The sequence below is a fragment of the Strix uralensis genome, chromosome 25 (assembly GCF_047716275.1).
Source record: "Strix uralensis isolate ZFMK-TIS-50842 chromosome 25, bStrUra1, whole genome shotgun sequence".
In the NCBI taxonomy this organism is placed as follows: Eukaryota; Metazoa; Chordata; class Aves; order Strigiformes; family Strigidae; genus Strix; species Strix uralensis.
Window position 1 is genome coordinate 7,845,171 of NC_133996.1, and position 20,112 is coordinate 7,865,282.

Consider the following 20,112-nt stretch of genomic DNA (forward strand, 5'->3'; position numbering starts at 1 on the left):
GGGACCGAGTCATTAATCACACCCACAACAGAGTTCAGGGTCTCTGTTGTTTGGGGTTTTTTTCCCTGAAAAATTGCAAGTACAAACCTCCAGGTTTTGTTAAAGGGCGTTGTGAAAACCAGGCCATGATGTTGACTTTTAAATGACTTACAGTAACTAAGGGCAAAGACAGTTGTTTAACCTCAGACAGATACTCATTTCATCTGGATGTGAGGGTGCAGCAGTCCCGTGCCTGACCCACGGCAAGAGATTTATTTTTTCAGGATTTATAACTCTTTGCCAGACATTTCAGTTTGTATTCTGGCAATTGCTGAGGGGAAATAATTTTTGGTTGCAAAAGCAGATCATTTCCCCCTCAGAATGTGACTGTATCTGACAAACGTTGTGATCCACGGAGCTCCAGCCCTCGCGGTGTCCCTCGCCCAGCTGTCAGCCACCAGCCCTGGGCACCTTTCAGATCCTCCCGGTGTCGTGGGTGCCCTCCCATGCTGCTGCTCTCCACTGACCCTCCATTTCAGCAAGTTCCTATAGAAGCCAACCTCCCATCAGGTCCCTTCTTGGTTCCAGTTTGAATCTCAGCTGCAACCTCATATATCATCTCCTGGAATTAGAGGATAATTAAGGATACAAGCTGAGTGTTAGAACATGGAGAGGTGTGGGGGGAATTGCTGTATCAGTTTCTTCTGGATTTTCTGCTCCTGCACAGCCACAAATTGAAACATCTGGTTCTATTTTCCACCTCATCTACACTCCCTTCCACTCATTATTTTCTGTACTGCAGATTAATTCTCCCCTCCATCCTACTACCTTTAGAAAGTTTTACTCTCGGTGTTTCTGTAGAGCTCTTCCCCTTTCTTACACACACTCTCCCACCTCCCCAGTTAAAATCCCCAGCTTTGGTTCATCAGTCGGAGGCGGCGATGCTGAGGTCTGAGCCACACCAGATCTAGCATCTGCAGTAGGAAGCTGCAGTAGCAGGCGTCCAGGAGGGGCATCCTCCATCTGCTGTCGTGCAAAGCAACTCGCGGATATCGTGCCAAGGATCCCTGTCTGGGCACGGGTTTGCTGGGGCAGCGCTCGCTGGGAGGAGCGGCCGTGGCCGTAGTGGGCCGTGGCACATACAGCACTGTTTGAGTAATAACCTCTGGTGTACTCAGTCATGGGTGCCCCCGTGTCGTGTCATGAGCCCCAGGGGCAGGAGTTTAACGAGTACCTGATTGTCAGTGCCAGTGGAAAACTGGACTGGTTTGGTTTAGTGCTGCATTGGGAGAAGGTGGGCTGGGTGTGGAATTCTTGTTTATATTGACTCAAAGCATGGGAAGAGATTCCTGCTCTGCCTGTCTGTAATGCTGTAAGCAGCAGAATCATAGAATCATTTAGGTTGGAAAAGACCTTTAAGATCATCGAGTCCAACCATTAAGCCAGCACTGCCAAGCCCACCACTAAACCATGTCCCCAAGTGCCACGTCTACACGTCCTTTAAATACCCCCAGGGATGGTCACTCAACCCCTTCCCTGGGCAGCCTCTTCCAGTGTTTGACAACCCTTTCGGTGAAGAAATTTTTCCCAGTATCCAGTCTGAACCTCCCCTGGCGCATCTCGAGGCCGTTTCCTCTTGTCCTATCGCTTGTTACTTGGGAGACCGACCCCCACCTCGCTCCAACCTCCTTTCAGGGAGTTGTAGAGAGTGATGAGGTCTCCCCTCAGCCTCCTCTTCTCCAGGCTAAACACCCCCAGAAGTGGCAGCAGGCAGTGGGGAAACTTCTGTATTTGCAAGAACTCATTTTTACAAGCTGCTGAGAAATTCCTAGAAGTGTTGAGTTTAAGGAGGGTGTCACTGCTGGGGCCTTCGCAGGATTTAAAAGCCGTGCGTTAGACAAAGGCTCGGAAGAGTTCCTCTTCTTCCTCGGGTAGAAAAGGCTGATGGGGCTCTTCATGCTGAAGTCAGTGAACTGTAGTCTTGCTGCCTAGCAAAATGTTGAAGCATTTCATGCCAAGTGTTGATACACTGTGCTCAGTATTGACTAGGGACCTTTTAGAAACATTCAGTATAACATAATAGACTAATTCATTAGCACCCCATGGGTCTAGTACTGTAGAAGCTGAAGCACATGCATTGCAAGCTAGGAAAACATTGCCTTAAGGAATGACAGATTAAAATATCTTTCCCATGATATAACTGTTATTTCAGGAAAGTGGCATTAATTGTGATTGCTTATCTATTAATTTATTATAATTCTTCTTTTCCCACCTCCAGGCTGTACCTACACATGAAATGTACTCTAGGCTCAGCTGGGGCTGATTAATAGGAGGTTATCTGGGAAATGCGTAAAGCTGCCTGGAATAGATAATGGCAGCAGGGGTAATTAAAATGTCTTTTGCATTTGAAAAATAAATTTTGCAGTTTTTAAGGGTTAGTTTAGTCTGTTTCTTTCCTAAAGGAAAAAAGATAAATTGGATTTTCAAAATCACACAGAATTCCACAGTATACTAGACAATAGCATCCTAAAGGGAAACAAGAGTGGCATGCCAAAAAACCCAAACCAAACCCAAAATGCCTCCTGGAGTCAGAGAAGAACTGGCCCGTGTTTAATGAGAGTGGAGTTAATTTCAAGCTGGGTTCTTCTCATGCAAAATAAACCTGCAGTACTGAACTATCGACCACAGCAGGGCTGCTCCTGGCTCCTAAGGGAGACCTAGACAAACACACAGAAACACATTCCCAGTTCTGACTGCAGCATGGTCCCATCAAATCCTGTCTGTGGGACTACAGCCTCGCAAATTCACACATATGCTCATCTTTCAGCATGTGGGTAGCTGCACTGAAATCAGAATGACTGGGAGGGGAAATAAAACCAGAACTTACATCTGTGCAAAGCTGGAGCAGCTCCAAAGGAGTGAGCCAGTCCAAAAGCAGCGAAAGAAAAGGCTGACGTCTCTCAGAATGAGCACCCGGGCAGTGCTGCAGTTGCAGAGATGTTACAGCCAAATCACTGCGGTCTGATTCTAACCTGAAGCTAAGTCTAGCCCTGCTCTCGCCTTCTGTTAGGGTTCCAGACTTCCCTTTCCCTTGCCTTTCCCACCCCACCACTTCAGCGTCCTGCGGCTGTGCACTGCACGCCCGGGACGGGACGCCCAGCCCGCCCTCCTGCCGCTGAGAGCACCTCCTCGCCCTCCCTCCCGGCCCCGCAGCGAGGGGAGAGGGTGTCTGCGCAGATCAGATACGTTACCAGAGTGGTGAAGATGAAGTGGTAGTATTCTGTCATCATTCCCATTGCCATGGCCTTGAGGAGAGTAGGGAAAGGAGGTTAGTAAGAGTGGGTACAAGAATATAATAACAACAGTCGTGCAACATAAACCCCTAAAGAGCTGACTGGGAAGTGCGGCAGGAGGCAGACCCAGGAACACAGAGGCTGGATTTTGGATCAGTCCCGTGAAGCAGTTAAGCACCTGCTTAGCCAGCGAGAGGCATGTGCTTAAGTGCTGAGCTGAACTGTGGTCCTCGAACCTTTCTGGAATGGTGGCAAAGCCTCAGTGCCCAGCTCCTGCGGAGGCCGGTGGCGTTTCTGGGTGTTGCTGTGCCGCAGAGAGCCGGGACACCGACTGCGGCACAGCGCCGTGCTCACGGCTCACGCCTGGGGCAAAATCTTCCAGGGATGCAGGCTTGCTTCTGCCACACAACTGGGAGAAAGGCAGTTGCCTTTCCTTCTCAGATACCAAACAACGAGCAACCTGCCATAAACCCGTGCAGAATGACCGTAAAGCAGCCTGTTCTTATGGTTACAAGTCCATGTACTGGCTAAGAAGCTACTTAAAAGGCTTTTTATTAATCATATGTGTATTCCTGGTGCTCTGCATTCCCTCCCCTTCAGTGTCTGTTTGTATAACGTGTACCTGTAGCTCTCCTCTGCGAGTCCCTCCTTCCTGCGTGCAAAAGCCAGATTCTAACGTCGTGCCTGGTTTAGAAATGGGTCAGTGAAGGCAGAGGCCCAGGGCTGGGGAGCGGGGACATCTCCCGTCCCTCAGCCCTTGGAGATCATGGTCCGGACCCGAGGGCTCTTGGCGAGCCCAGGCTGTAGGTGTGCCAGCCCCGACACGGAGGACGGTTCGTGCAGATTGCTGGGATTTGCACAACTGAGCAGTGGAGAGAACATGCTGTCCTGGGAGGTCTGTCAGAGGGTGACCGTGAGCTGAAGGCACCTCGGCTGGGTGAGCCTGCCCAGGCCCCACACAGCGCTTCTGCCTGTGAGAAGAGTCACCTTGAAATTAGCGGCTGGCTAAAGGAAAGAGATAGCTGTGGGTTTGACTGCGGTGCTGACTCTGTGAGCACGGTTTCTGGAGAAAACACATGCAAGAGCACTTTAAAATCTCCACCGATGGGAAAGCGATTTCAAGTCCCCCCAGGAAACGTTTGCTTCTCTTGGTTTTTGCTAAAATTACTAGGGCAGAATTTAGCTCCGAGGAAGGAAGTGACAGGTTGAAAAGAAGTGAGATGTCAAAAAAACAAGGGAAAAGGAAAGGATCTAGATTACCAGCCTAGATATTGTAACTCTAGAGTGTGATTTTACCCCACGTTTCCTGGCCTGGAAATACCTTTGGAAGGCCGGCAGCTGTCTCTGTGCCGTCTGTCCCCCGCGCTGCCTGGGGGGTGGATCTGCGGGGCTGCTCGCAGCCCTCTCCCGACCTGCACACGCGGGTGCAAAGAGCTGGAGCAGGGAGCGACACCTCGGTGTGTGAAGCATCAGTTAGATGATGTGAAACCAACTGGGAGTAAATCACGAGACTCCAGTTCAGATTCTACAGCTGGATCATTTCGATGGTGGATGAAGAGTCCACACCTGCTGTAAGAAGCAAGCTCCAGCTTCCCAGTGCTGGCAGCCTGTGTGCAGGGTACATCTGGGTTGGTGGGGAAATGAATAAGTGATGAACCTGGTGGATAAGCTACAGGCAATCGCCATGATGAGGATGGGAGCTCCATTAAAGTCAAGACAGGCACATCTGTGCACTGCAGAGTGCAGCAACTGTTCAGAGACAGCTGCCAAGGAGAACAGGGAAGCTGGGAAGCCAGAAACAGATGTAAAGCATTAACAAGTGACCAAAAATGAGTAAGGCCAGAGACGCTGGGGTAGGATGGGGAGGCCTCACGAGCAGGCCTAGCTCTCTGATAGGTTTGTACAAGGATTTGTTTGTCCAAGAGGGTAAAATAATGAATGGTTTGATGTCTCAGTCACTCTGAGGAACCCAGACTGGAGCAGTGTGTGGCAATGTCATCTGTACATCTTTGTGCCAGCTCTTGCATTTTATTCATGGATTACTAAGACATGGGGTTTTTTATACTAGTCCAGTTTAAAAATACTGCCCAGATTATCAGTGAAGTGCCTTGCCACTCATGTGCTGTGGGAGCACGTTACCTCAGGTAACTTGGGAGCAAGATCTGGACTGTCACGATGGTGTGTGTTTGGTCAGAGCTACCTCAGTGAATGTCGCCTGGGGTTGGTCAGACCGTTCTATGTTACCTAAAGATGCGCAGTTAAAATCAGTACCAAGCGGTGGAAATTTTAGCACAAGTCTTGAGAGACCCTTTGTGCCATCCATCGGCACGGCACCGGGGTGGGCAGCGCAGCCGAGACGCTCCAGGGATGGTGCCTGGCTGGAGCAAACACCAGAGGCCAGGCGTCTGCAAAGCTGACTGGTGCAGTTACCAAACGTTACAAAAGGCAAATAATAGCAGTGATACATGAACATTCGTGTTCCTGGGACAAACAGAAGGCCAGGCCATTCTTCCCTGACTGTTTTTGCCGTCCAGTTTTTTTTCTGTGTGTTGTTCTTCTAACACCACAAAGCCAAAGCAGAATCCCCTCTCCCGGGAGGCGGTTTTGGCTTTACCCAGCTCCTACTTCTGGTGAATGTGCAAAGCAGAGCGGGAGGAGGGCGTGTGGAGGAGGGTCGGGAAGCCTGGTTTTCTATCCCCTCCTATTGAAAAGAAGAAAGCTGTTTCACAAGTGAAGGTGGAACCTCTAGATGTGCATTTCTTGATACAGGTAGAAAAGTTAGGAAAAAAGGAGATTTCTGGGCTTCCTAATTCTTCAGCAAACGCGAGTGCCAACAGTGGGAGAGACAGGAGGGTCACGGCGCGCACCGCACCGAGACACCGGAGCGTAGAGGTGTGCACGGGCCCATCAGGGTGTGGTTGGGGTTGTGCATCTGCCCAAACTCTGAAAACATTGAACAGTTTTTTCCTGAGTAAAAATACAGTATGTAATATTGCTAAGCTGAAGTCTATGGCTTTGGGTCTTGAAAAAAACCAACAGACACACAAAACCATCCAGAAGGACTTAGAGAGACTTCTTTTCCCCTAGTCCCCCCTCTCCTCCATCTTCCTCACTCTGCACTCACAGTGACGAGCAGAGCAGATGGCACAATAAACTATAATAAACTGCATAATAAGTGAACAGCACCAAACACAGCCAGCATGTTAAAATAATAGGCAGAAGACAATGAGTCCCTTATATTGCTTTCTTTAATAATCCCTCCCAGGCTTTCTGATTTCTCTGAGCGCTTCCCTTCATTTTGCATCAAGCAGGCTGCAAGAGAAGTCTCCTTCCATGTGCTTGCTTTCTCAGCCCTTCAGGGGATTTATTTAATCTCTGTGGTAGTGTCTTGCTGGGCTGATATGAGCAACACTTCCACCGGCCGGTTTTTAGCATTCTTTGTGAGAGTGTTTTCCTCTGCCTCATATTGACCCTGAAATCTAAAGGCGCTTGGATGAGGAGGACTGGGGTGAGCAGCAAACCTCCTGCTAGTGGAGGAACTCGGGGAGAAAGGGGAGAGACCAAAGGAATGGAAAATCACTGACACCTGGCTTAAAGTCCAAGAATTGCACACGGTGGCCGTGAAGGGGCCGAGGATGCCGTCGCTCCCCGGCTGGCCCAGGCCTGGCCACCGCAGCAGACGCGGGGCTGCGAGAGCCGCTGGGGCAGAGCTGCCCAGGGCGAGGCGACTGGTACCCTGCCCCTCTGCACAGACCTGGGGGCACGGCGCAGCACAGAAGGCGAGGAGATATTTAGAATGGCAAGGACGAAGGGCCCGTCCAGGGCTAAGGTGGGAGCTGCGGCCCAGAGCACGGTGCTGCTGCCTGATGCCCGGGCGGAGAGCGGGGATGGAGGGACGCGGGGCGACCGCTCGCTCCCTGCTCTCAGCGCCGCGCTCCGCACCGCCGCGCTCCACACCGTCTCCTCCCGTAACAGTTGTTCATTCTAACCGACAGTCGCTTTTTGATACCTCCAGTTTTTCAGTGGAAACTGCGTTTTCTGTAGAAGTCCAGTAGTGTCCTTGCAGAATGGACACGCGGTAGCTTTTAGCCGTGGCTTGTGGGCAGAGGGAGAGCTGCAGGCCCGCAGCCCGGCCGTGGGGCTCTCCCTGCAGCTCGGCCGTCCCCCTCGGGGGCTGCACCCCCTCGCCCCCCACTCACCTGCTTGAGGATCTGAGCCGCCATCAAGTGGCTGCAGTCGAAGATGATGCGGAATTCCCTGCCCCGCTTCATCTCCTTCAGCAGCGGCCGGGCGTCGTCGGTGTCCAGCGGGAGCTGGCGGATTTTCAGCCGGATATTGTACCTTGATGGGGCCATGATGAGCTCCTGCAGCCGGATCAGGCCTTCAGGCATTGCACAAAGACAAACCCACAGTGTTACAGGAGTCTGCCTTGGCCCTGCAGCTGCGTGTCACAGCAAGTTATTTCTTCCTATATTATTTTATAAAATGCAATCAGGGCTTTCCTCCCTCCCTCAAATGGCCATTGCTAAAGGCGTATCAAAGCCAAGGTGTCATTTATCAACCATTAAACCCCCAGATATTTCCAGAGCAGAGCTGGCTTTTCCTGGTGTTTCCCTGCTGCCCCCGCACCCAGCTGTGGTAGAGCTGGGGTCCCTGCACTAGGTAGGAGGAGGATAATGGCAGATTGGTCCGAACTTTTGACATCTCTGTGATCACAACATATTTTCTTAAGCAAATGTGCCCTTGAGAAAGGGCAGAATGTGATAATCAGCTATACAACAAATTAAAATCTGCAGTATTTACCATGCGTAACAGCAAAAGAAAAAAATGAATATGCACTTAGATTTATGAATAGCGTAGTTCATAACGGTCACTTAATCACAACTTGTAACTTTCTTACTACGCTTAGAATTAATTTCTTTTTTATGCAGAAGGTACAAAGCCATGCTGGATGCAGCTGAGCAGGAATTATTAGTATCTAATGTTGCAAGAAGAAATTCAGCAGATGCCTATTGCAAGGAGAAAAAGAGAAGCATGTCCCTCTGCATAGTAGAAGAAATACATTAGAATATGCCACGAAGGGAACATACTGTGACCCACATTTGCCAAACAGGAATGTCAAACTGCGTTCTCATCAGCCCTCCCCTAAAGAAACCATTTGGTTTAGTGGAATTAGGTTGGACAGGCTATCCAATGTGTCTTTTGTTTGGGGGGGTTTTATCTATACTGCTGTGCAGTGCTTTGTTTTGTTTAATCATCAACAGCTTGCTTTATGTGAAAAACTTTCTCAGCTATGTTTTATAGAAAACAAAACACTTTCTAGAAACGCTTTTGCTTTTAGCTGGGAAACTGCACCCTCAATGGCAGCCGCAGCCCAAGGTCTTTGCTTGTGTAGATGGGCACCGCGGTGCCAAATGCAGCCGAGCTGAGCCAGGTCACCCCAGCGGCCAATTAATCCTCCCCTTGACCCTTTGTCAGCTGGGGTGCTGCTGAGGGTTACCCACTTTCTAAGCGCTTTGTGAATGAAAAGCTTCAGAAAGGATCCCAGGGCCTTCTACAACGCTCGCCTGAGTGCTTGGGAACCACTGTGCCCCCGTGCCCTGATTATTGTGTGGGGTCTCATTTTGCTCCTAGAGGGGTTCATTAGAAAAGTTCCTAAATGGGACCCACAACCAAAAATCTCCTGGATTCCTCCTTTAAAGCCCCTCCTTTACCTACCTGTACTGTCATCGTAAACCACAGTGGCTGACCTCCATTTCAAATACTGCACAAGGTCCAGAATGGCGTGGCTGAGGGAAGCGTAGTCGGGGTACAGGTTGACATAGAAAGTGTCCTTGTTATCCAAAGGGTGATGCTTCCACCGAAGCTGTATGTGGGGGACTTCCAGGGCGTTGCAGATGGACTGGACAGCATTGGTACAGGAGCCTTGGGAAGGTCCGAATATTGCTACGACCCCCAGAGCGAGCTGGTCACAGGCTGGAAAGGGAAGGGGACGAGGGGAAGGAGCAGTCAGTACCGGACGGGGCAGCCCTGGGGACACAGACAGCTCCCTCCTGACCTGGGCCGTGGAGCAGCCCGGGTCTGACTGACAAGCTCCTGGGCACTAACAGCAGCACAGGCAATAGGTAATTACAACAGTGACGAGGGGCAGAGGGTGGGGGGGGGGCGGAATTCTGGCAGGTGAGTGTCTGGGCCAGTGGCACAAGGACGTGTCCAGAGGAGGGAATATGGCTACAGAAATGGCTGAGCCTCCAGAGTTGGGAAGGAAATACCCAAGATGATCAAAACCGCCCTGACAAATGTGTTTTTCTGCCAGTTTTAATAGAACTATTTTCCTGCAAAGTAATGCTTTTCATAGCTTTGTTCAAACTTTCACTGAGAAATTAAAACACAACAGCTGCAGTTGGGGCTGCGTTTTTAGGAGGGAAAAAAAAGTAAAAGTTTTTCAGAGGAACAGGAACAGATTTTTTCTCAACTGCTTCTGCAGGTCCTTCCAAACAGAACACTAATGCTTAGTGCTGTCAGCAGGGGCTTTGTGATGGGCACATTTCATGACAAGGTTTTAGGGAAGCAACTGCTCCCAGCCCCAGGGGCACGAACGCGGACAGGAGCTGGGGCAGAGGGTCCCCCCGACTCTCACGGGTCCCTGGCGCGGGTCCTGCGTGTTCCGCTCCCGTCCTGGCACTCGGCGCAGCCAGGCTGGGTGCTCCTGGCAGCCCGGCACAGAGGAGTGCCAGGCAGAGCTCCGAGGGAACCTCCACAACAAAACAGTCTTAAAAAGGGGCAGCCGGGGCCAGTGAGCTCACCTGTGAGTAGAAAACCCCCTTCTCTGGTGCTGCCCCTCCAGCTGCGAGCTCAGGCAGCAGGATTCATTTCTCCTGAGACAGAAGCCAACTCAAGCAGCCCTCAGGTCAGCAGCTCCACAGCCTTTGCTGTGTAGTCCCATCTCTGCCCTCCCCTTCAGTAATTCAAGTGGGCTGCTGTTATTTGATATTAAAAACTGACTGTTAGGAAGAGAACAGAATGTCTACGCTATGGATGTTACAACTGCCAGGGATACAGTAAAATAAACAAAGGCATGGCCTACAGACCTTTGCTCAGTATTAGAAGCAAACACTGAAAGGAGTTTTGTGAGGTTTGCAGAGGGAAAATAGAAGAGTTGTTCCCCTTATATTAAAATGCCTCTGGAAGGTCAGCTCCTGGAGGACTTCTCATCTCAGTCACTGACTAGTGTAGGACAAAATGAGCTGCTGGGTCTCAAGTGAAACCGTGCCTTTCTTTTGCTGAATAAAAACAAAGCTGCTAAGAAGTGTGCTGTGCTCTTACCTTTCTTAGTTGCTTCAAAGCTGTCGTGGAAGTGTATCCTCTGAATGTCGTAGGTTAGTGTTGTGTTAGGCAACAAAGTTCTGTTTCTATTAATAATATTGGCAGAAAATCGGAAGGCTTGCTCCTCAGCACTCATAACCTGGGTATTGGGGCCATCTGCATACTCAAAGATTCCTCCTGCAAAACAAGAGAAAACCAGCATTAAGCCACATAAAGTTTGATTCATAGTCGTATGTAGCAAGGATGAGAGAACCCTTGGACAGAGCTGTGACATTTGCAGGCTGAACAAGGCTTGCTCCAGGACATTTCCTGGACTGAGATAAAGACATTAAAACGTTTGGCTTTTTTGTTATATGCTGGTCCATGAAAGTGTTCAGAATGCCAGCTTTGCAGGGCAATAGGGGACAAATTTAAAGTCTTGGAATATTTTTATGAAACAGATGAGTGGCTTCCCGTAAAACTTTAGGACCAGACCTTGGGAAACGTGGACAGGGTTATTGCTCAGCTGCAGAGATGCTCCGGGCTTGTGCTCCGAGGGGTGTCCGCAGCAGGGAGCTGGCACTGCGCTTCCCCCGTGCCATGCCGGACCCCCCCCCGCCTCGTCCACCCATCTCCAAGTCCTCACACAGGAGGCAGGCAGTGCAGCACTGCTGCTTGCTATTTTTAGTGCCATTTTTAGTGCCCTTGTCATCTTTTATTGTTCTTCCTGTTTAGTTATCCAGGTTCTTGATTCAGACCAGCAGAGACTTCTGAATTTGCCTTCCCTACAGCTTATCTGCTCAATAATGCACATCGTGAATGCATGCTTTCCCGTGTTCAAAAGTTGTTAATGCCATTACACCTCCCCAGGGGCAACAAGCTCATGTCACGGTATCGCTGGGTTTCTTGGCTCCGTATCTGGGAGTCTTGTCCTCAGTTCCCCACTGACAGCCACTCTAATTGCAGTGACTCAGTGCAGGCGTAAATTATGTAATTGCATGTCCTTGTCGCTGAGATGTAGGCACCATCCTGTGCCCCTTACAGAGCCATGGAAAGACACATAAACCTTGCTCTATCTTATTAAAAAGTAAACCAAAATAATTAATGGATGAGTGAGATAAGCAAGTGCAATTGGTAACAGATGGTCTCTGGGTTCATTAGCAGAAGGAAAATCTTCCTCTTCAATTTAAGGTAGTCCTGAAATGTTTTGTTATAGACAACAGATGTCTACTCAGCCCTCCTAGCTTTCAAACAACTGCATGAATCCTCCTCCAGCAGCCAGAACACATTCTCTATCATTTTTGTGGCAATGTGGTGTTAGCCAAGAGTGCCAGTTTGGCAGGAGCTGTTGACAGCCCTGCCCTGTGCGCCCTCCCAGGAACCCAACCAAGGCCGTGGGCTGGGCGAACCGCAGTTGCAGTGCTTGGAGATTTCCCCAGCAAGGGGGCAAAGGGAGGCGCAGAAGGCCTCTGACTTTTCTGCTCCCCATAATTGTGGCAAGTCACTTCCCTCCTCTTCCCCTGCAGACTTTGTGCATCTGTGCCCCCAGTTGTAAAGTGAGTGTGGTAATTAATTTACATTCATAAATGTCCAGAATCATTTGAGCTGTTCACTGCATGTCTCTGGTAGAAAAAAATATTATTGATCTCAGTACTAACTTCAGTAATAGGGGGAAGAGTAAAGAAAAAAGAGGCTGAATGCTCATTCTGGAGACCCATTTCAGTCCTGTGCAATCTTCAGCAACTCACTTAGGACCAGGTTTTCAATCTGGAATGCCCAGCAGTGTAGGCAGGAGCCTAGCAAAATTGTCCAAGTACTTCATTCTCACTGGATCATGCCAAAACATTTGGTTATTGACCAGTGCAAGGAAAATCATTCATCCATATCAAAGCTTGCGCATGCTGGTAGCTCAGTCTAAGACTCTTAGGGCAGAGAAAGTTCATACACAATATTACAGCAGAAGCAATAAACAAAACTAAAGTGAGTATGAGATTCATCCCTGTCTTTCCGTTCAAAGCTTTACTGTCCAGAACATTTTAGCAAGGGATTTTTTGTTTTCTAGCATCATCCTGAAGTGATAACTGGGTTCATGTTACATTGATTATCAACTACCTGACATCAGGCTTTGCCCTCGCCCAGAGCTCTCAGGGTTGCTTTGGAGCATGTCTTACTAGGATAGAATATAGGACTGGGTATGTGGATTATTGGTGTTTGATCCCAGATAAATTCATGTTCCAGACATCCAACTGGATGTAATAGGCTTTTTGACAGAAAAGAATTTTCTGTGCAGCCACCCAGTACCTTGAATCTAGTGCCAGGCAATGAGAAAGCAGACAGGCAGAAGTAATGTATTTCTGGTTATACTGCTGGGTGCTGAGTATGTTGGGGCAATGTGGTATCTGCTGCAGTTGCTAAGGTGTTGAAGAGCAGCCACCACATGCAACAGCCTGCTCCTTCCTCAGAAACTCGGGGGCCAGAGGGCGCCGGACGCAGCTCTGCAGTGCAGCCGGGCGTGCTGAGCACAGCCCCGTCCCGCCGCTGCGGCTCCCTGCTCCCGGAGATCGCACGCTGCCGTCCCTCTTGGCTCGCACGCCTCTCCTTCAGAGATGTTCATTCGGATCATTATTTAAAGAGCCTAATAACCGGCTTGAAACAGCTGATTAATGCATAATCTTCATCATGATTACATAGCATAACTGGCATTAATTTGAAAAGCCAGCTAATTATGAAAATAATTGTTGCAGCTTTTCCATTTGAGCAAAATGGAGACTATCAGCTTGTGCTGTTGAGAGAATGAGGGATGTGACATCAGCTGGCTGATCGCCGGGCTGGGGGACCCCATGCGTCCCCTCCAACCCTCAACAGGAAAGCTGAAGCAATGCAAAGTTGGACAATCTGCTCCAAAGTGTCGGGACAAACTCGCTTGGGCAGCTCTCCCTGTGTCCCCAGAGAGTGATCGCATGGGGCTCTCGCGACAGTAACCTCACTGAGACTTTACTCTTATAAAAGTATAGAAAGTCAATGGGCTATAAAAAGGCACAACAAAACAGTTTCCACTTTTATATACTACCTATAAAAAAGTTTCATTTTTTTTTCATCTGAGATAGTAAAACTAAAGGTCTTTCTCTAAACCATTTCTGCCTTTGCCCTATTTTTGAAGTTATTTCAAATGTCATGGAGATTAATGGATGCTGCTCACTTTGACCTGGTGCTAACGACCTTTTCCCAGGATTGCCTCTGTCTGTTCAGGTCCCAGTTCCCCTTCCTTCTTTCTTTACCTCCCGTAGCTTTGCAGACAGATAAAAGATGGCCGTGCTGAGGTCTGTCATGCTCTGTAACATTCTCCTGAGGTTCACGAGAGTATTTGCTGCCTAATCTCTCCAGGAAGGGCCTGTGCCGTTTCCTGGACCGGTCAGTGCAGCCCACAGGCTCCCTACTGCGACGCCCTGTGTTGTTCAGGTTTATCAACTTCAGGTTGAGTTTATTTGCATATAAGTTCTTCCCTGAAAACCTTTTTTTACGCCATGTTTGTACGGCCTTCAGTGCAGTGGGGTCCGGGTCTGGGAGTCAGGAGCTTGTAGGAGCTGCCTCGGCACAAACAGTCGGTATCTTCTCAGGCAGGACAGGATCAAATGCTATCAACCGTTATCACTTACTTTTATGAGCTTTTGATGGAGTCATCCGTTATTACATCTGACTTCTTGGATTTTAAATATCAATCACCAAGCAGGTTAAATAATTATTCAGTTGTCTTTTACCTTTAAAGCAGGCTAATTGCTCTCCAGAGAATGTCAATCAGCATACAGGAAAACACGCTAATTAGAATCAACTTCATGTCTTATCATTTTATGTTATTTTATTTGATGACCACTGGCATTGCTGCTGAAGTGGGGAGTTTTAAAAATTCAAAATAAGAATCCAAAGCAAATGCCTGAAACTCTGCTTTAGATCTCGCCCAGAAGAGCGATAGTAGGGCAGGGCCATGGGAAGGAGGCTGGCGCTGCACGTGAAGGGAGGTTTAGCTGCAAGACACGGAGGATCTCACTCTGAGTAGCAGAAAATTAGCCTCTCTGTTCGGGGTAGAATCTGGATCCCACAAAACACCCAAAATACCACTAATGCCGAGCAGAACAGGCCCAAGTCTGTCTGTGTCAAGCAAAGACTGCTCCCATCCCCAGGTGGTGACATGGGAAGACCTGGGAATGGCCCCGGGAGGGAGACGGGGAGAAGCCTGGTCAGTGGGATGGGATGGGATGGGATGGGATGGGATGGGAATCCTTCTCCAGTGCTCTAGCTCATCCTGAGCAGCGGCTGCGCAGGCTGAGTGCAATCCAAGTTATTTTTAGCTTTGTGAAAGCTAAGTCAAGAAAGTCAAAGTATTTTAGGTTTTCACTTTCTCCCCTCTTCCCCTTTTTAACAAAACAAACAGCTTCATTCTCGGAAAGAAAATTCCAACAGCCCTCAGTGTGTGGTGTGATCTCTTATCTTTTACTCCTTATAAAATCACTGAGTTACTTAGCTTTGAAGAACAACTATTTCTGATAACACTTTTCTCTCCCCCGCTGACAGTGTTGTTAACACATTTAGACAGCTTTCTGACAGCCTCTTTCCATGTGACATCCTGGAAGAAATACTTGTTTTGAAATAGCTCTTACTGAGGATGGAGCCAGCCTGAGCTCCTGCCTCCGTCTCACAGACCTCTCATGCCCAGGGATCTGTATTTTATGTATTTTTTTCTCTGAGGTTACAAAATGTCTTTCTTGTTGAACAACATGGCTGGCTGTGACATGGCAATTTGTCCTCTTCTGATGGGCTCTGTTTTGGGGACAATATTAGCAAACGGGCTGATCAGGACCGATACACGTAATTCAGTGCCAGTTCCCCCAGGGTGCCACTGGGCAGGACCCAGAGCAGGAGGGTGAGAGAGCCCTTCCTCACAGACGTGCCTGCCCCGGGGAGGCTTTGAGAATTGATGCTTCTGCTTATCTGACCAGTCTGGTGGAGAATATTTCCCTGTCATGGTCCAGGTCCCTCCAGGGCTGGTGTTTATACCGATAAAGAGAAATGAGATAACACTGGTGGGAAGTAAAAGAAGGTTCTCAGGAGCACGAGGTTGTGCACTGGGAATGGAGCTAAAACTCCCAGAGACCTCCCGCCAGCGTGGGGCTGTTACAGTCTCTGGTGCAATAATACTGAATGCAGCGGAAGCAGCAAAATCCAGAAGGCAATAAATATTAAAAAAAAAAGGCAAAGCAATGACATATTTTTTCACAAGAAAACTCTCCTTGCACTTTCTCCCAAGAAGCTGCTACTATAAAACACTCCACAAGTAAATGCAGCTGGAGCTGGAGTTGGTCCCTCGCTCTGCCAGGCGTTGAGTGGGGCCCCGGGATCTGGTGCTGATGCCGACTGGTGTTCTCCAGGCAGAAACAAAAGCCTCCTGTAAATGGATGAGTGAGGAAGGCAGTGCTGGGGAGCGCTGGGGGCTGCCACCCTTCGGCACCTCTTCACTCGAGAGCCCTTTTTCCCACCCGGGAAGTCTGTGCAGCCGGAGAGGCGCAGTGGAGCCCCTGCCCTGATGCTCCACGGGCTCCCATCGACGCCGCAGGACCACGGACGGGCTCAGTGCAAAGGCACTGAACAGGACTTGCAAACTTACTGAAACAAACCTTCTGGGAAGGAGCTGAAAATAATTTCTTAGGCCTGTCAGTGAGTTTCTGATTTTGACAGAACAACGGCGCGGCAGGATGGATCTGAGCTCCTGTCCCCTTAAACCGCTGCTGATCATGCATCAGCCCTGTCACTTCAGTGTGGCGCTGCTTAATGTGATGCAGCACAGCCACGTATCCAAAGCAATTTCAGGCTTCATAAACATGCATCACGCAAGAGAGCCCCTGTGCAGGAATCTGCTGCTGCTGCTGCTCACGGGCCCAAGCTGCCCCTGCCCGCAGAGGATGCTTTCTGGATGCTAATTGCTAAAAACCCAGGAGGAGGATCCGAGTCGGAACGCGGGAAGAGGATTAACCTCAGAGCCAGTGTGTCTGCATTGCTTACGCTCACACGCTGCCTGTATTCATCACCCATCTCTTTTCATAGGAATTAAAAAGGAATCGGGCCTGTTCCCGTGCAGACAAACGCCACTCCCCTGGCAGTTTCTCTGGCTCCAAGGTCCAGGGTATTTCCAGCTGTATTTGGGTATTTCCAGCTGTATTTTCTGAGGGCCCCAGGTTCACTCTTCCTCCATGGACTGATGAAGCCCATGATGTCCCTTCCCAGCTGGAAGCTTCCCCTGTGTCCACGTCACCCTACAGCACGATGGAGCCAAGGGGTCTCAGCGCAGCCCCTCTGTGGTCTGTCTGCCTGCTTGGGTAGCCTGCCTGGGGGGCTGTGAATGCCCGGCTTATGCTGCCAGATTTGCTCCCTAACGCCCTTCGGAAGAGGCCAGACGTGCAGGGAAGACAACTCTCGCTCTGCTTTGCACCCCTGTGAGCTAACCAGCAGTGCCACACAGCCGCCGCTGGCAGAATTCAGCACCGGGCTGAATTTTAGAGGGGAACAGTCCAGCTCTGAGCCGCCTGCCTGCAGCCGGGCTCCCCCAGTGCTGCTCACCTCTTGGGGGGGGCCTGGGGACCCCACAGCAGCTGCTGGGAGGAGCTGATGGACTGAGCGACATTCCCAGGACCTCAGATTCCACCACATTTTGCAGCATAATGAAAGGCCACGTACTTGCTGAGTAATGCCAAGAAAATGAATTCAACCAGAAAATCAGATATGCAAAACGCGTGTGTCCCATAAGGAGGGATTTTCCCGCCTGCCAGGACAGAGCCCATCGCAGCAGGTTGATCCGTTCCCAGGAGACGGCGTCTCCCTCTTTTCTCACTTTGATATTGAATATGCAAAATCCTATTTAATTTGCACTGTATTAGGTACTTCATGTCACAGGGGGTGACATTCTTCTCCTATGTATAAGCTGTTTAACAGATGAGCAGTCAAGTGGCAAAGAAATACATTATTAATGCTTCTGGTTAAATTAACTGATTAAAAACACTGTAGCTAAAATGTACGTATCAGCACTTTACTCACACTAAATGAGAAATTAATAGAATATGGCGGCTTGTTTTTTAATGAAAAGTAGATAGGGGTGGTCTGGAAAGGGATGCCACCTCTAATGGAAATGACCCGTTTGCTCCACGGGCCACGCAGGTTTGGTTTGCTCAGCACACGCCTTCGTGTCCTCGTCAGCACGTCTGGGCACAGCTCAGCCCCGCGGCTGGGCCACGCTGGGCGCGCGCGGGCAGGGGCTGCAGCTCCGGGAAACAAACTCCTGGTTCGCAGCTCCTACTTGCTTGGCCTAATTGGCAATGTTTCCTCTGCCGTTTCTTTGAACAAGCTGTTCTGGTGTTGCATGTTTTACATCTGAGAAAGAGCATTTACCACAGCAGCAGTGCGTAACCCTGACCGAGGGAGCGGATCAAAGCGCTAATCTGAGATCAAAGGCCTTTAGCAGTGCTACAGCAGAAATAAATTAAGTTAGCAACAGATTTCTTAATGATATTTACATTTTTAATTTGCATAATACATGATTAAAATGAAATGGGCATTTTTATTTTTTAAGCAGGCTCAATTAATTAAAAAAAAAAAAACAGCATCATAATCTTCTAGGAATAGATTCCCATCAAGATAAGGGCAATGAAAATGCCAAGAAATTTTTAATTTACCCAACACACAACTCACAGCATAATGCAGATCTCCACAAGTGACCAGTGTGTTGCAGCCTGAGAAAACCCCAAGGGGCAGAGCTGCCAGGAGGAGCCCAGTGACACCCAGTCCCACCACTTTCCCTTGGTGGTGGCTGGGAAAGGCTCGCACAGGCTCTGCAGTTTTACTTTAAGCAGGTTTATTTCTCTGCAAAAGGTAGATCTTGCAAGCTTTAGGCTACTCGCATTCGAATTGTTCTCACTATCAGATACCTCATCAAATTCGTGCCTGGCGAATCTGGCAGCCTTCTATGACAGGGTTACAGCACTGGTGGGTGCAGGTAGAGCAATGACGTCACCTACTGGGACAGGCGCTGTGTAACAGCTTTGCTGGGGACATGGACAGGGGGATCGAGGCCCCCTCAGCAAGTTCCCCACCGACACCGAGCTGTGTGGTGTGGGGACACGCTGAGGGGAGGGATGTGCCATCCCGAGGGACCTGGGCAGGCTGGAGAGGGGGGACGGGCAAACCTCATGGAGTTCAGCAAGGCCAAGGGCAAGGTCCTGCCCGTGGGTCGGGGCAATCCCAGGCACAAATCCAGGCTGGGCGAGGAGGGGATGAGAGCAGCCCCGAGGAGAAGGACTTGGGGGTGTTGGTGGGTGGAAAACTGCCTGTGAGCCAGCAACGTGCGCTGGCAGCCCAGAAAGCCACCCGTGTGCTGGGCTGCACCCAGAGCAGTGTGGGCAGCAGGGCGAGGGGGGATTCTGCCCCTCTGCTCCGCTCTGGGAGACCCCCCTGCAGTGCTGGGTCCAGCTCTGGGGGCACCAACATAAGGATGAGGGGTGATGGTTTTAACCTGATAGAGGACAGATTTAGGTTAGATCTAAGGCAGAAATGTGAGGGTGGTGAGACACTGGCACAGGTTGCCCAGAGAAGCTGTGGCTGCCCCCTCCCTGGAAGGGTTCAAGGCCAGGTTGGACGGGGCTTTGGGCAACCTGGGCTAGTGGAAGGTGTCCCTGCCTGGGGCAATGGGGTGGGACTGGATGGGCATTAAGGTCCCTTCCAACCCAAACCAGTCTGTGATTCTGTGAAATACTTGGGCTCACTTTGATTAATTAGCAATTCAGATTTTTTGTGTGTGGGTTGCCACAAGTACAGAATTAAACTGCAGTGTTTATTCATGCCTCCAGTTTATGACACCCTGCGGCTGGGGAGGAACAGCTGGGTTGGACCGTGCCTACCGGCGAAGGTCAAGTCCGATGCCCAGACCTGCCCCGCAGGAGAAGGGTGCGGAAGGAGGCGAGTCCACTTGGGCCCTCACCTGCTCTGAGCGATGAGCAACACCCTCCCCAGACCTTCCTGAGCCTGCGTAAAGTCAGCAAATGCGTCCTGGCAATCACCGATGACCAAATAAATCAGGCATGTTCAGATGTCACTTTTATGGTCGTGCTTTGGGCTATAAGCACATTTTAAAGTGTAATATATGGGAGAAAAAAATGTTTGAAAGCTTAAAATTATTAAGGATCTGTAATACAGGGTTTAGGCGACACAGCTGTAAGTGTCTCTTTCTACTGTGTTTTATTGGCCTGCGGTGTAATCTAGTGTGGGATGTGGTGTCCATCTGGCGCACAGCTCGAGCGAAATACGAAGCAGAGAAGCAAGGCCACGACTGAAATAAATCCAGGCTCATGCCTGTGATTGACTGGGCTTGTAACAAAACCTGCAGGATGATCAAGTACTTCAGATTTGTCTTTATTACGTGCGGCGGAGCTCAGCGCTGGCACCGCGTCTCTCCGCACACGCTCTCCAGTTTCGGCCCCCCCCCCCCACCGCCGCT

The 20,112-nt window shown here is 49.9% G+C and overlaps 1 protein-coding gene across 1 annotated transcript in view; it reads right to left on the bottom strand.

Annotated features, from left to right (window-relative positions):
• The window catches only part of GRIK3 (glutamate ionotropic receptor kainate type subunit 3), a 122,109-nt gene that overhangs the window by 46,394 nt on the left and 55,603 nt on the right, over positions 1 to 20,112 (bottom strand). The window contains exons 2-5 of the mRNA XM_074894341.1: positions 10,599 to 10,775; positions 8,991 to 9,248; positions 7,472 to 7,653; positions 3,231 to 3,284 (exon numbers count right to left, since the gene is read on the bottom strand). Of these exons, the coding sequence (XP_074750442.1) occupies positions 3,231 to 3,284; positions 7,472 to 7,653; positions 8,991 to 9,248; positions 10,599 to 10,775 (671 nt within the window). The remainder of the gene's footprint in view (positions 1 to 3,230; positions 3,285 to 7,471; positions 7,654 to 8,990; positions 9,249 to 10,598; positions 10,776 to 20,112) is intronic.